This window comes from Monodon monoceros, unplaced genomic scaffold, assembly GCF_005190385.1.
Source record: "Monodon monoceros isolate NGI ecotype Baffin Bay Population unplaced genomic scaffold, NGI_Narwhal_1 Super_Scaffold_9, whole genome shotgun sequence".
In the NCBI taxonomy this organism is placed as follows: domain Eukaryota; kingdom Metazoa; phylum Chordata; class Mammalia; order Artiodactyla; family Monodontidae; genus Monodon; species Monodon monoceros.
In genome coordinates this window covers 12,912,744-12,927,688 of record NW_021703786.1, presented here as the reverse complement: position 1 = coordinate 12,927,688, position 14,945 = coordinate 12,912,744, and the positions used below count along the sequence as shown (strand labels likewise).

General features: G+C 58.6%; 1 protein-coding gene across 7 annotated transcripts in view; it reads left to right on the top strand.

Moving 5' to 3' along the window:
• The first annotated feature begins 1,598 nt into the window (after positions 1-1,598).
• The window catches only part of CACNA1G (calcium voltage-gated channel subunit alpha1 G), a 62,846-nt gene continuing 49,499 nt past the window's right edge, over positions 1,599-14,945 (top strand). For 4 of the 7 annotated variants that reach the window (XM_029211336.1, XM_029211334.1, XM_029211333.1 and 1 more), the window contains exons 1-7: positions 1,599-2,078; positions 9,223-9,334; positions 9,496-9,629; positions 10,025-10,122; positions 12,185-12,344; positions 12,829-13,129; positions 13,283-13,375. In XM_029211336.1, coding sequence (XP_029067169.1) covers positions 1,837-2,078; positions 9,223-9,334; positions 9,496-9,629; positions 10,025-10,122; positions 12,185-12,344; positions 12,829-13,129; positions 13,283-13,375 — 1,140 coding nt within the window. In that variant the 5' untranslated portion in view covers positions 1,599-1,836. Of the gene's footprint in view, positions 2,079-9,222; positions 9,335-9,495; positions 9,630-10,024; positions 10,123-12,184; positions 12,345-12,828; positions 13,130-13,282; positions 13,376-14,945 lie in introns of those variants that run through there. The other 3 variants (XM_029211329.1, XM_029211331.1, XM_029211330.1) reach the window with 1 other exon arrangement.

Here is a 14,945-nt window from a genome sequence, read left to right as displayed (position 1 = left end):
TGATAGGGTGGAGATGTGCAAGGAGAGTAGCCCCGCCAATCTCCTGTCCTGCGGACAGCCTCCCCTTAAGCTATTTTGGAACTCGGGAATGAGAAACTGAGGCACGGAGTGGGGGCTTGGTGGAACTTTGCAGGTTAAGAGTCGGCAAAGCCCAGATCTATGCTTCTACCTCCTCCCATACACTCGAGACCCTGGCAGGTCCCCTCGCAGGAACATCCCTCTGCTCCGCAGCTGCTCTTGGAGATCCGGGCTCTGGGTCCGGCGTGACCTGCCTGGGGCCACGTGTTCAAGCACGAAGCCCTCTCCTGAAGCTCAGGAGTGTCAACATGAGATCAGGGTCAGAGGGTTAGAGTTAGGAGATTAGGGTCAAAGCCGCAGAAATGGACCTGGGAGGAGCAACAACAAGCTCAAGAGGTTGGTGGAGGCCACGCCCAGACCTTGATGCCTCAGCCTTCCCTGGGCTCCGCCCGTTTTCCTAAGACCAGCCTCCTCCAGCCTGAAGCCCTACCCCCGGGACATCCCGCTCCGCTCGCCCCTTCCTCAGTCCCGCTCCCAGGCTCAACTCCAGGGTGGGATATTAATCGGGTAGAGACCCAGGATTTCGCTCTAGGACCCTGGTCACACCCCTCACACCGGGCTGTCTGCCTTCCTTCTGCACCGGGCCCGCCCAGAGCTGAGCCCCGCCCTCCGGCTGCGGTCCAATTCTGGGGTCTTGGACAAAGGATGCCCGGGGGCCGGCGGCGCTATCCCAGGACCCCGCGCCAAACACTCTGATTCCCTGGGGCTCCCTCCAGAGGAGTCCCAGAGCCCCCACTGGCCAATGAGAAAGTGGGTTCGGTCTGGGTAGCCGTCTAATTGGCTCCAGTCTTCGGGAGCGGACACCAGGGCCAAGGGGAGGGGAGAGGGGCGGTCCCGGGCTTTGGGGTGGGAACCGGATTCCAGCTGTGGCTCTCTCCCCGGTGCCCCCGCCCGCACTGCCACGGCAGCCGGCCAATGGGAGTGCGGCTCGGGGCCGGCGGCGCCCGGCGATTGGCTGCGAGGCTGGCTGGGGAGAGGCGGGGCCGAGGCTTGAAGTTGGAGTGAGGGATCCAGCTGTGGTGTGCGCCGGGCTCCTCGCCGCCGCTTTCGCTTGCTCGCTCCGCGCCTCGGCCGGAGGAGGAGGCAGTGGTGCCGGCGACAGCTACGGCAGCGGCAGCCACCGCGGCGGCTGCGGCGGCGGCATCTCCGCCTCCACCCCTGCCCGGGACGGCCCCCCACCACCTCCCCGCCCCTCCTGGACCGTGAGCCCGCCGCCGGGTGGAGAAGGGAGCCGCCCCCCACCCCCTCCAAACCCACCCCCAAAGAGATTCCTCCTCCCCTCCCCCGCCGCCGCTGGCGCGGAGCCGGGACGATGCTGACCCCTTAGATCCTGCTCCAGCTGCGCCGCGGGAAGAGGGGGCGCCCCTCCCCGGCCCCCCTCACCCTCCACCCCCCTTTCGCTCTCCCCCTTTTGGGGCCGCTTCGCCGAAGGTAGTGCCGAATCTGGCGACCGGAGCCTGGGCGCGAAGCGAAGAAGCCGGAACAAAGTGAGGGGGAGCCGGCCCGGGGGGGCCCAGAAGCCCTGGGGAAGCGGGACTCGCGCCGGGCGGGGCTTCCCTGCGACCCGGCGCCCCGCGGGCAGCATGCCCCTGCGGGCAGGGGGAGCTGGGCTGAACTGGCCCCCCCGGGGGCTCAGCCTGCGCCCTAGAGCTCCCCAGATGCGCCCCCGCCGGGGCCCCCCGGTTGCGTGAGGACACCTTCTCTGAGGGGCGCCCCTTGCCCCTCTCGAAACCACCCGGGGCCCCAGCTGGCCAGAGGATGGACGAGGAGGAGGATGGAGCGGGCGCCGAGGAGTCAGGACAGCCCCGGAGCTTCATGCAGCTCAACGACCTGTCGGGGGCCGTGGGCCGGCCAGGGCCGGGGTCGGCGGAAAAGGACCCGGGCAGCGTGGACTCCGAGGCGGAGGGGCTGCCATACCCTGCACTGGCCCCGGTGGTTTTCTTCTACTTGAGCCAGGACAGCCGCCCGCGGAGCTGGTGTCTCCGCACGGTCTGTAACCCATATCCTCCGGGGCACGACTGCCGGGCTGGGGGGCCGCAGGGGGGCGGGCCGCGCCGCCTGAGGGGACCAAAAGCCAGGTGAGTCGGAGAAGTGAGCCCGGAAGGTGGGCAGATGAGAGGGGGGCTGCAAAGGAGGGTAGGGGGCTTCGGAGTAGGAGCGGAGACAGGAGCAGGTTTGGCTGATACCCCAGGCGAGCCCCACCTCGGTACCCACACCTCAGTCCTCCTTGGGGGGTTGGGATCCAGGCCAGGAAAAGAGAGGAGACGCGCCCCACTGGTGTGCAGCTGGATGCTCTCCAGATGTGGGCAGGGGAGGGTCGTCATCCTCCAGATGTGGGGAGCTTCGGGAGCCTGGGAGCTCTATTCCGCCCGCCGGCGGTTAGCGAGCTGGGTTTGGTTTCCGAGTTTGGGGGGTGGGGTGGGGAGGAAGCTGCGGGGACGGGGGAGGGGGGGGACCGCAATCTCCTGGGTTTCCCTCCTGCCCCAGCTCCAAAGTTTGCGGTGGATTCTAGGGTCTGATTCCCCCACCCCACCCCATCGGCACCCGCCCCGACCTGGTCCTTGAGGCTGACGTTTTTACTGCCCCTGAGGGAGACGTTGGGGGGCGGGGACCAGGTCCTAACCCCCCACCCCCACCCCGCGGCTTGGAGGCACAATGAGGAGATTCCGGCGGCGGCTGATGTCAGGGGTGCAGAATGAGAAAAAGATGTGATGGAGGAAAGCCGTCTGCCCCCAGAGCCGGGGTAGAGACCCTTTCAGTAGGAGCCCAATGCTCAGAGTGCCTCCGTTTTCCCCAGTTCTTTATTCAATGCGGGGTGCTTAAGGTTGGGTTGGGGAGTTTTGTACCACATTTTTTCCTGTGGAGGGAAAGGCTGGCAGGAGCTTTGGCAAGCGGGGGATGGGATTAAGCCGGTCCAAGCTACCCATCCCCTTTCTATGGCAGTGCTCCCGCCTGATTACAGAGCAGGTATGGGAGACCGCAGCCTTCCAAGAAAGTATTGGGGGGGACAGTGAGACTCTGAGCCGGTTCACTGGGGAAGACTCGGGTCCAGCACCCCATGTGTACTCCTTGGATAGGTTTGTGGAATGCAAGCCCCACATCCCAGGGAGATAGATTTAGCACTGCCCTCTATCCTGTGCCCCGTCATGAATTGCATGGGAGACCCCAGCCCCCTAATCCCCACGGCCTCTCCCCCTTAGCCCCTAGCACAAAGCACTGCTTGACTAATGCCTAGCTCCAGGCTGCGTTAGGTCCCGCCACTGCCAGAAGGGAAGGGGGGGGTACGCTGCCATTCCCGGTCTTGACAGCTTCTCCTGGCACTTTCCTCCCAGCTCAGAGGCTCTTTTGGACTCAGGGTGGGAGACGTCGGGTCTCCCTTGTAACCCCTAAGAGCCCAACCGGGACTCTGCTTTGGGGAAGGGGGGGGGAGCTTGGCACCGCCCTCACTCTGCAGCTCTGCTGCCTCTAGTGCGCAAAGCAGGGATGCGAGCTTGGGTCCCCCCCAACCCCCATCCTCTACACCCTGTGGGTCTTTAGGAAGCTCCCCTTGTCGCACGCTGTCTCCATCCCCCGCCCTTCCTTTCTCTCTGAGCTGCAGAGATAGAGGGCTGCCTCCAAGGTGTGTGGACCGGCTGAGCTGGAACATCTTGCCCCCCCCATCCCCCCACGCCCCCACCCCCCCCACCCCCTCGGTAACCCCAGGCCACTTTCTCAGGGGTAGAGATGGGGAACAAATGTCTCTGAAAAGAACAGGCTCAGGGCATCCCTCCTCTCTGCTGCTAATCACCCACCCTCTCCATGAATGTTAAAAAGCACCAGACCTGTCCCCTCCTTCTCAGGAGCCCCCCGGGGGTGTGTGTGTGTGGTGGTGGGGGACTGTGTGTAGAGAAATCTCCTCTCTCTTTTCCCTCCAAAACAACACAGACCTCTTGGCTAGCATCTCCCCACCTGCTCTATCTTCAGGTGCTAGTGGATGGTTTGGGGTCAGATTCCTTCCTTGAGGTGTTCTGAGGGGGGCAATTGGAGAGGGCTGGAATGACAGGAGAGAGGTGGAGGCCCAGTGCTCATCTTGGGAGTGGGGGAGCAGGCTTACCTCTAGGGTGGTGGGAGTCTGGGGTAAGGGGCATTAGCATCACTGGGTCTGGACAGCCCGCTGAGCCTGGATTGGCTGAGGATGGGTGGAGAACAATTTCTTGGCAACGGGGCTGCCTAAGACGTGCCCTCACCACTCTCATCACACCCATGTGTCAAGGGGAACCTATGTTTTTCACTGCCGGAGGGGTTCTGGACTGACTCTTGGACCTCAGTCTTTCCCTCTCTTTTTGGTATCTGCGAGGCTTCCCTTGGCTGCACCTCTGGGCCTGAGGGACCTAAGGACACCTCCCCTCAACGAACTGAAGCTAGTTAGGCTCTTCTTGGCGTGCTTCTCGGCCCCTTCCTCTCTTAGCCTCTTTAAGAAACCAGGTTTCCTAGAGAGGAGATCTAGACCCAGGTGGGAAGTGGTGTGTGAGTGAGTGAGTGAGTGAGTGAGTGAGTGAGTGAGTGAGTGTGTGTGTGTGTGTGTGTGTGTGTGTGTGTGTGTTGGGGAGGGAGGGATGGCAGCAAAAGGAAGGAGGGGCTCGGAAGTGGTACTGGGGAGACTGGGGGTTCATGGTCAGAGTCAGAAAGGCCCCTCCTCCCAGGCTATAGGGGAGGGAGTGTGTTGGACTTTGCAGTATGTGTTTCTTCAAGTGTGAGGGAGTGCGTTTCCCCTCCCGGGAAGGAGATCCTGAGCATTCCCTCCCGGGCTGTTGTGTCACATCTGGAAGTTTGTGTAGGAGTTTCTCCAAGCTCCGAGCCCAGCACAGCTTTTTCTCATTTGGAAATCACAGGCTGGCATTTGGGATGCCGAGAGGGGGAGTGGGAAGGGGGCCAGAGGGGGAGAAGGGAGCCTGCCAGGAGTGGGGGGAGGAGAAGGGGGAGGCCTGAACAGCAGGAGCCCTAATGGCTTCCAGAAGTGAGTGTGAGTGTGTGATTGCTGTGTGTTTCTGAGAGTGTGTGCGTCTGGAGGGGAGGGGGCACCCGGACTCTCTGGAGCTTTCCTCGCCACTGTCCCAGTGTCCCAAGTTCCCCTGTCTCTCTTACCTAGGGAGAAATCTCCATTTTGGTCCTCAGAGGAAATGGAAGGGGGGTGTTCTTCCTGTCTCCTCACCAATTCCCTCCTCTCATTTTCAAACCCAAGGCTCTCCAGAGGGAGTTCTGGGGAGAAGGGCTGGGGCTGGAAAGCTGAACTGGGCTGAGGGAGCCAGAACACCTCCTGGCACTCTTTCTGTCCAGGCCCACCTTCCTTCTCGGCCACATACACCCTCTGCTCCACCGAACTGTCAGGGGACTCCCCGTCATGGAGAGTGCCAGTTGGAGCCATTCCTGGGATTACCCCCACCGCACAGCCCCCCTTCACCCCTTGCCTCTGCTCCCGCCCCAGCTCTCACCCCGCCCTGCCTGCCTCAGCCAGGATGGCGACAGACACAACTGCTCACACACGCAGACACACACACACACACACACACACACAGAGTCACAGACGTTTGAATCAGCTTTCTGGCCTATTTCCCCTCCCAAAGATTCCAGCTCTCTTGTGTCTCTGTGTCTCTCGTCTCTGTCTCTGGGTGGGGCTGGCTGCCTTTCTTCGGGCTGCAGTTTTCAGTTCAGCTGGAAACCTCCCTCCCCACACACCCACACTCTGGAGCGGTCTGCAGCGGGCAGACCACCGGGAAACAGGATTGTGGGAGTTGAGGGGGGGGGTTGGTGGTGCTCAGCTGGGGGAATCCCCTTTTCAGCCTCCCTAGCAGGAGCCCCCTCCTGAGCCCCTAGATCTCACCCCACTCTGGGGAATGCTGAATCCCATAAACACCAGTCTCTCCGGGGGTGAATGAGGCAAGCACCCCACCTTCCCAATGAGTAGTAGGAGGCCAGGACTCCTGGGTCCAGGCCCTTTACCTCTTCAGCGCTCTTAGGTCTCAGATTAGCAGGCTCCTAGCAGAGAATGGGACAGCTGGGGGGCCTGCTTCCCTTCTCCGTCATGCTCTGCCCTGAGCCCCCATGCCCCTGGAGGTGGTCCAGCCCTCCTCCCTCCTCTTTCTACCTTCCTCTCCCTTATAGCTGCCCAACTAGGCAAGGGCTCTAGATAAAGCCCCACAGAGAGGACTAAGTGCTCAGATAACATGCTCTAGTTCTCTCTCCTGGAGGGAGAGGAGGAGGAGGGATGGAAGTGGGGTTCCTCACCCTGCCATTTCCTTTTTTCTCTGCTTTTGATGGTGGGTTGTGGGGAGACGAAAGATCCTCCCTTCTCCTACCCACCTCCCCCTTTGGGATCCACTCCAGCCCGGACAGTCACCATAGCAACAATAGACATGTGACTGCACAGGTCTCTCATAGTCACTATGGCAACCAATGTCCCCCATTCCCTTGGTTGCCATGGGGATTTGTCACATGGTTCCCCCCCAACCTGATAACCTGTGAGTCTCCCCGCTTACCCTTCCCTGTGTGAGGACAAGACAGCAGCCTGGGCAAGGGGAGTCCATATGTGGGGGGGGGGGTCCCTTTAATTACCATGGCAACAAATCCACACCACCTGGTGACACATCTTCCTGTTGTTATGGCAACAGAGGAACATGGCACAGTGACATACGGCCATATTCCCAAGGAAATGAGCCCTACCCTGAGAAGGGTGAAAGACCCCCCCCCGCCTCATTAATTATTCCTTAATTCAGATTGTCCCAAATTTTTCTGTGCCTTGGTGTTTTCCCTGTCCATTTATGTTTACCTATAGGGGAAGGGGAGAGGTGAGAGCGGCAGGATGTACCCGGGAGTAAGGTGACTCGCCAAGAGGGCTCTTGAGAAGGGGTTTCTGTGGTCAAGAGCTGGAGGTGGGGTTGTTTGGAGGCAGACTCTGGCTATAAGAAGCCTCAGTGTGAGCATGTGTAAGGTGGGGACAGACAGAGGGACAGCACCTTTATGGTGTCACTCCCCCCCCCCACCCGTCATCCTTTCTTCGCTATTGAAGCAAACAAGGTGGGGAAACGGGACGGGCAGATGCCTCTGGCTTCTAGGCGGCGAGGCTGATTGGCTGACTGACTCTTCATTCACTCGCTCTTCCCATGTAGCGGTCACCTGCTACACGCCAGGCACTACTCAAAGCTCTGTAGGGGCTTGGGTGTAACAGAGTGCCCGTGCCCCAGCGAGGGAGATGAGACAAGGGCACAGATGACACTGCCCTTACAGGGGTCCAAACAGCTGTCCCGGGAGCCCCCCTTCCCAGGAGAACTACCCACATGCCGCTGCTCATATGGGTCCCTTCCAGAACCCTCTTCCCTATAGAGGAGAGGAGGGGGCTAGGTTGGGGAAAGCAGGCCAGTTCTTGAAGGTAATCGTGTCCTTCCCCTTTTCAGACGATGGTCCCAAAGGAGCTCCCTCCCTGTCCCCTTTTTTCCAGGCTGACCCCCGGCTGACCCTTATTCTGGGGATAGGTCCACTGGGCTCCGGCTCCACTGAGGAAAACAGCTCCATGGAAACAGAGCTCTTTTTATTTCCCCCTTCCATCAACTTACCCCAAAAGCCTAGAATTTTTTTTTTTTAACTCTTATTCCTGTGAGGATGTAAGATTAGGGAAATTGTAGTGCCTTGGGAATTTAGGATACCTGCTGGTGGGAAGGGATGTGAGTCTGAGGGAAAAGGGCCTGGGTGACAGGAGGGGGTAGAAGGGCTTTGAGGTGATTGAGTGTGGGCTCCCGGAGAGGGGGTGTGGTCTGAGGTTCAGGACAGAGATGGGGTATGGCTGGGATCAGCTTCAAGGTAAGTCCTTGGGTCCCTGGCCAAAGCCTTCTCACTCTAGAAGTGGAGTTATGACAGGAAGTTTCCATCTGCTCTGGACGCTCTCTGTCTCACTGAGTCTGGCTTGGTGGGTTGTGCTGTGGGCTGCCATGACACCCTCCCTACCTCCATCCTCAAGGCCTTCTCCTTCCCCTGGCCCCCCACTCTCTGCTTGTTTCTAACCTCTTTACTCTTCTCCAACCCTCTCATGTTTTCCTTGAGAAAACAGGATGCTTGGTCACTTATCTGTGAGTCTGGTGCCCAGAACTTTCTAAGGTCCAGAGGCCATTTTCTACATTCTCCTGTAGATGGGCTGGAAGTGAGCCCCTTAATGAAATCCACTCTGTGGAAAGACCCAGGGTTTAGAAAGACCCCTCTCTCCCCCTTGTTGCAAAACAGAGTCTTTGTTGGTCGAGGGTGGGGCTTTGCTGGAAGCCATAAGAAGGTGTGATGGTGGCATGGTCTGTATACAGGGTACTGTCTGCTCTGCACAGGCTGGGGGCTTATGTCCAGCACAGGGCCTGGTGTGTAGTGGGTCATCATTATTTAACTGTGTGAATGTGTCTGGAGGCCATGTGAGGGCTTTGAGAGGCCAGGGGCTGGCTGGGGAAGAGGCAGCCTGAGGCTCCAGTTCTGTGGTGCTTGTCTGCCTCAGCCTGTCTGTCTGGGGCCAGTGCGATCGTGACAACCCCTTCCCTGCAGCCTGAGCAGCTATGGAAGCTGCTATCTCAGATCAGAAGCTTGGAAAACTCAGTCTCATCTGGGTCTCTCCTGTGACCTTCAGCACACGACTTCTGGGCCTCAGTTTCCTTGGGTTCTGGGGAAGAAGGTGATCTAGCCCGGATATTTCTCGGGGCTGTTGTGAGCATCCAATGTGACATGCTGTGAAAGTGCTTGGTAAACTGTAAGGCAAGCATGATCCGACTTTAGGTTTGTGTCACACATTCACATACATTATCTCATTTGCTTCTCACATTTTTCCCTGTGAGGTAGGGAGAATAAGATTCAGATTCAGTAGCAAGCTCTCGGCGCCTGGCATTTCCACAGGCACGATCGATTTCATCCCCCAAATGGCTTGTGCAAATAGTCAGGGTATTTGTGGCTTTTCCTACTTTACAGAAGAGGAAGCTGGGAACAGAGGTGAGATGACCCGAGCTGGGACTAGCCAGCCGGCTACACCTGGCTACATCTCAGATGGGGTTGGCAGGTCAAGCAGTGGGAGGTGCTGGGGCAGGGCGTGGGGGCCCGGGCTCAACTCCACCCTGGCCAGATGTTTCCTTGACCACCTGGTACCTGGTTTGAGCGCATCAGCATGTTGGTAATCCTTCTCAACTGTGTGACCCTGGGCATGTTCCGGCCGTGTGAAGACATCGCCTGTGACTCCCAGCGCTGCCGGATTCTGCAGGTGAGCATGTGTGTGGGGGGACGAGGGGGCAGCTTCTGATTTTTATAACCTTGACACCTTCTCTGGAGAGGCCCTGAGCCCAGAGGAGGGGGTGGGGGTGGGGTAGGGGGCTGTTCCCCCACCCTTTTCTCAGTTTCAGCAGCCTCTTGTCCCCACATCAGGCCTTTGATGACTTCATCTTTGCCTTCTTCGCTGTGGAGATGGTGGTGAAGATGGTGGCCCTGGGCATCTTTGGGAAAAAGTGTTACCTGGGAGACACTTGGAACCGGCTTGACTTTTTCATCGTCATTGCAGGGTGAGGGCCTGGGCTTGGAGCAGGAGAGCGGCGGATCAGATTGGTCCCTTCCCCAGGGCCAGTTCTAGGCTCGGCCCCCTCCCCCAGCCCATCTACAGTGCTACGTTCTCCCTGGCTGTCCACCAAGGGTCCGGGGCTGTCCTATAGCGCTTGAGCCAGTACTTCTCTGAATTCCAAGGCCCCTCCATCCACACCCTCCTCTGTTCATTCTCTGATAAGGAGTCTGTCCTTGGCTTAGGGGTGGCCTTGCCCCCAGGGAGAGAGCTGGCTTTTCAGGGTCCCTTGGTGGAGGGGGAGGATTCCTGCCCCACCACAGCAAGATTCCTCATTGACCTCTTTTGACCCCCACGGCGGCCTCAGACTCAAAGGGCCTCCCTTTGGGCCCCTCCCTGCAGGATGCTGGAGTATTCGCTGGACCTGCAGAACGTCAGCTTCTCAGCTGTCAGGACAGTCCGTGTGCTGCGACCGCTCAGGGCCATTAACCGGGTGCCCAGTGAGTGACCCCTCAGCCCTCGGCCCCTGGGCGGAGAACCCCAAGAGGAGATATGGGAATCTCAGACCCCACCCCTACCTCCTGGCCACTCACAGGCCTCATGCGGGCCTGGAACACTGAGGCAGGCCCCCTGAGACAAGGGCTCAGTGGGGAGCTGGGTCGCTGGAGCCCAAGGGAGCCCCCACCCGGGCTGCGGCCCCTTCCCCCTCATTTCAGCCTGATTTTAGGTCAGAGTCTCAGGAATGTCTCAGATGACCCCTTCCCTTCAGCTAGATCACCCTCCCTCCGGTGGAATGGGGCGGTGGGAGCAGGGTGGAGAGGCTGGCAGGCCAGGAGGAGTGGGTGCAAAGTGGGATGGCCCTTTCTAGCCAGAACCGCCTCTCATGCGGTCTGGTTCTCATTGGTGAGACAGCAGCGGCCACACCGAGCATGACTTCTCTCAAGACAAGGCCGCTGCACACCTCATCCTCCCGCTGTGTCCCCTTCCTCTTCCCACACCCTTCCAAGCCTCTGCAGCGACTGACTGCTGGGACAATTATCTAAATTAAACCGCATTAGTCTCTGAGCCAGCCAGGCTTTGGCAGCTCCAGCTCCCCTTGCATCCCGCCCCCCACCCTTTCTCAGGCCCCCTTTGCAACTCCCCAACCTACACAAGCTGCAGATGGCCTCTGCTGCCATCCCAGGAGTGGGGGGGGGTGGGGGCATGTTTCTGGGGCTCAGTGTCTGATGTAGCAGTAGCCCCCTTGGCTGCGTGTGCCTGTGTGCCTGTGTGTGTGCCTGTGGGGTGTGTGTGTGTGTGTGTGTGTGTGTGTGTGTGTGCGCGTGTCTGGGTGGGCAGAGCTGCTCAATGTGTCCTCCAGGCATTGGTGTCTGTCGGTGTTAACAGGAACCCCAGATGAGGGGCATGTCTTCCCTCCTCTCGCGCCCCAGGTGATCGCTGGCAGATTTATAGGCCTCTGACTACCGGTGTAATTCCCTTAATGCAAACCCTGAGGAACTGATCTCAGCGGGAGCGCAGAGGCGCTGAAGGGGGCTGGGAGGGGAGAGGGGAGAGGGACTGAGCGGCAGGGGCGGGGCAGGGCCACTTCGGTCGCCAGGAGCAGTGGCTGGCAGCTGCTTAGAAGCTTTTTCCCTGGAGGGGTCAGGGGGCCACGAGTGTCACTTCGGGGGCCCAAACTAGCCCCAAGAGGTCTGTGTGCTTGACAAGGGTTTGGTGGCCTGGGGGCTAGTTTAGACGTCCTAGATCTGGAGTGGGGAGGGAGGGCAGTATCCCTAACAGCATCTTAGGGGCAGGTTTGTGGTGGCTTTCCCCGTGGAAGGGGTTGTTAACTGACGGCCACCTGTGTGTCCTCAGGTCCTGATGTGAGGATCTGGACCAAGCAGAGACTAGACTCAGGGAGGGGGCTCAGCACCATGGTGAAGTGCAGGGCATCTTGGCCCCTGCGGAGGGCTTGGCTCTCAAAGGGAAATTCCTGCCTGCTAACGCCCTTGCTGGAGTTCTCTGCCTTGGTTTCTCCAATGACTTTGGCGTCTATAACTTAGAAGGGCCAGGTGATTAGGATGTAGTGTGGGAGTGCGTGTGTGTGTGTGTGTGTGTGTGTGTGTGTGTGTGTGTGTATTGGGGAGTGGGATGCGGAAGCAGAGAGCCTAAGTCCTGGCACCTACACTTAGCAGCTCTGTGGTACTGGACAAGTCATGTTAGTTCTCTGAGCCTCAGGCCTCATGTGCAAATTGAGGTGATATCAGCTCTGCGATGAAGTTGGGGGAGTTAAGTGGGATGCGGTGCTGGAGAATGCTTTGGAAACTGCGGCCACTCTGCTCATCCTTGGTGGTACTGTGCTCTGACTGGTGTGGGCAGGCCAAGAGGGATAGTGGGTAGGGGTTAGGGGCTGCGAGGGCTGCCTGCAGAGTTAGCAGTGTCTGTTGGTCTCCCTCCAGCTTGAGCCGGGCTGTCTCAGCCTCAGAGGCCCCGGTGGGCCCCCTCTGGGAGTGCTGCCAGGCCCCTGGCAGCCAGCCTAGCCCGGCTAGCCTGGCACCCCCAGCGTGGCTTCTGCCCCCACAGGCATGCGGATCCTCGTCACGCTGCTGCTGGACACGCTGCCCATGCTGGGCAACGTCCTGCTGCTGTGCTTCTTCGTCTTCTTCATCTTTGGCATCGTTGGCGTCCAGCTGTGGGCAGGGCTGCTTCGTAACCGATGCTTCCTGCCCGAGAATTTCAGCCTGTGAGTGGCACATGGGCCGGGAGGTGACCTGGGAGTGGCTGTGGGGCTGGGACCTCCCTCAGTTCCTGTTGCTGGTGACATATCTGTTCTCTTATTAGTGACATATCTGGTTATCAATCTTGGCTACACAAAGGAGTCACCTGGGGAGTTTAAACAACGGCAAGGCCTTCATTCTCCCCACTGCCCATTTCGATTTCATGGGTGTGGGGTTCAGCCTGGGCGTGGGGATTTTTAAAAGCTCCTCAGTGAGCCTAAAGTGCAGCCACGTTGGGAACCTCTGCTCTAGGATGGAGACTTCCCACGTCCCGACTCTGGAGTTTCACCCTCAATCTGCATGCTCCTGGCGCACCCCATCTGCACCCATGCATCCCTGCCCCTTCCCAGTGCTCGCCCTGTGTGCCTCAGTTCATCCACCCAGCTCTCCCTTCCTGGGCCCTGTCCCCCGAGAACCCTGCTCTCAGCCTCATCCCTGTTTCCTCCGCAGCCCCCTGAGCGTGGACCTGGAGCGCTACTACCAGACCGAGAACGAGGATGAGAACCCCTTCATCTGCTCCCAGCCTCGCGAGAACGGCATGCGCTCCTGCAGGAGTGTGCCCACGCTGCGCGGGGACGGGGGTGGCGGCCCGCCCTGTGGCCTGGACTACGAGGCCTACAACAGCTCCAGCAACACTACCTGTGTCAACTGGAACCAGTACTACACCAACTGCTCTGCAGGGGAGCACAACCCCTTCAAGGGCGCCATCAACTTCGACAACATCGGCTATGCCTGGATTGCCATCTTCCAGGTGGGGCAGCCTGGGCACTGGGAGAGTCCCCAGAACACAGTCCCGGCTTGCAGTGCTTGTCCTTGGGGTTGGGATGGGGTCAGGACCTCTAGAGGAGACTGCAGGAGGCTTTAGGGGGCCCAGAAACAGCCTGCCCCTCTGCAACCTCCCCAGGTCATCACGCTGGAGGGCTGGGTCGACATCATGTACTTTGTGATGGATGCTCATTCCTTCTACAACTTCATCTACTTCATCCTCCTTATCATTGTGAGTGATTTCCTCAGGCCCCTGTGGGGATGGGGGATCCTGGGGAAATGGGTGGGGGGAGTCCAGAGAGGGGACTTGCTTGGTCTGAAGTTCTAGCTCTCAGAAAAAGTCCCATAGAGACACAGGCAGAAGGCACCTGTCATGAGGAGTCAGGAGGTAATCCAAGGTCAAGTGCTATCACTTACTAACACTTAAAATCTTGGGCAAGTCATTCCCTATGAGGCCCCCCAGCCCCACCCTGGGCATCTGTTTCCTCATCATTAAAATGGGTGGTCGTCAACCCAGGGTGATGCCGCCTCTCCCAGGGGGCATTTGGAAATGGCAAAGTGTGGTCCTGTTTTTTACAAGAACTAGGGGAGCACTACCGGCATTTTGCTGGGGGGTAGGGTGTAGATAACAGGCACCCTGAAATGACAGTCCTGCCAACGAAGAATCGTTCCACCCCAAATTCCCATCATTTGGTGTTGAGAAACGCCGCGTGATCTCTTGTTCCAGCTCAGAAGTTCCAAGACTTTATGAGGACAGAAGACGAGAGGCAAAAAGTAGCAATGTTTAATCACTACCATTCATGATTAATAATTTAATTGCTACCACTTATAGCTAATATTTACTCAGCACTTACTATGTGCCAGTCCCGGCTCTGAGCACTTTCTTATGTGCTGGTGCATTTAATCCTCACCAAGATCCTGCTGTTGTCTCCATTTTACGGATGAGGAAGTTGACATGTCCTCATTTGTCTGACCCCGTCAGGTGCTTTGCATGCGCTGTGGATTAGTCTTGCTGGGTTGAGCGTCGCTGCTGAAGTGCGCTGTCACGTCTGCTGGCTGCTTAGTCCTCAGAGCCCCCTGTGAGGTGGCAGGTGCAGGGACTGTGGCCTCATCTCCTAAATAAGAACTCCGAGCTTCAGAGGGCTTGGTCACTGGAGCTGAGAATTCAACCCCAGGCTACCGACTCCAAATCCAGCCCTTTTTCCGTGTCACCAAGAGGCCAGTGACAGAGCCAGACAGAGGGACAGATATTAAGAGAAAGAGACTAAGATCTACTCGGGACTTAGGCAGGCCCGAGAGTCAGAATAAAGACCTCTCGGTGAGTGAGAGGTGTCCCTGAGAAAGAATGGCGCCCCACCCCCAACCATCCCTGGTATGGAAGGGTAGGGGCCTGTTCCCTTCCCCCCACCATCACCTGGGTGGCAAGGCCAGCACCTCTGGGAAGTGGTTTCGTGACCTTTTCACGGGATCTTTTCACCACTCAGCTCTCCCTGGGCTTGGGGAGTGGGAAGGAAGCAGACAGAGAGGTAAGGGGCCTTGTTTCCACCCTCCCACACACCCCATGAAAAATCTTTCCAAACAGCTCTCTGGAATCACACTAGTGAAGCTAATTATCATAATTACTAGGACACAAGCTAGGGAAAAAAATCTGCTTTGTCACCATAAATATTCATTACCTTCATTCTGGTTTGTTATCCAAGGAATTGCCACCCCAGAAGCCCGGGGGAAACTGAGGCATGGAGGTGGAGATGGGGGAGTGTGGCCAAGTCAGAGTGGCAAACTGGCTAGTCTGCAGGGTTCAG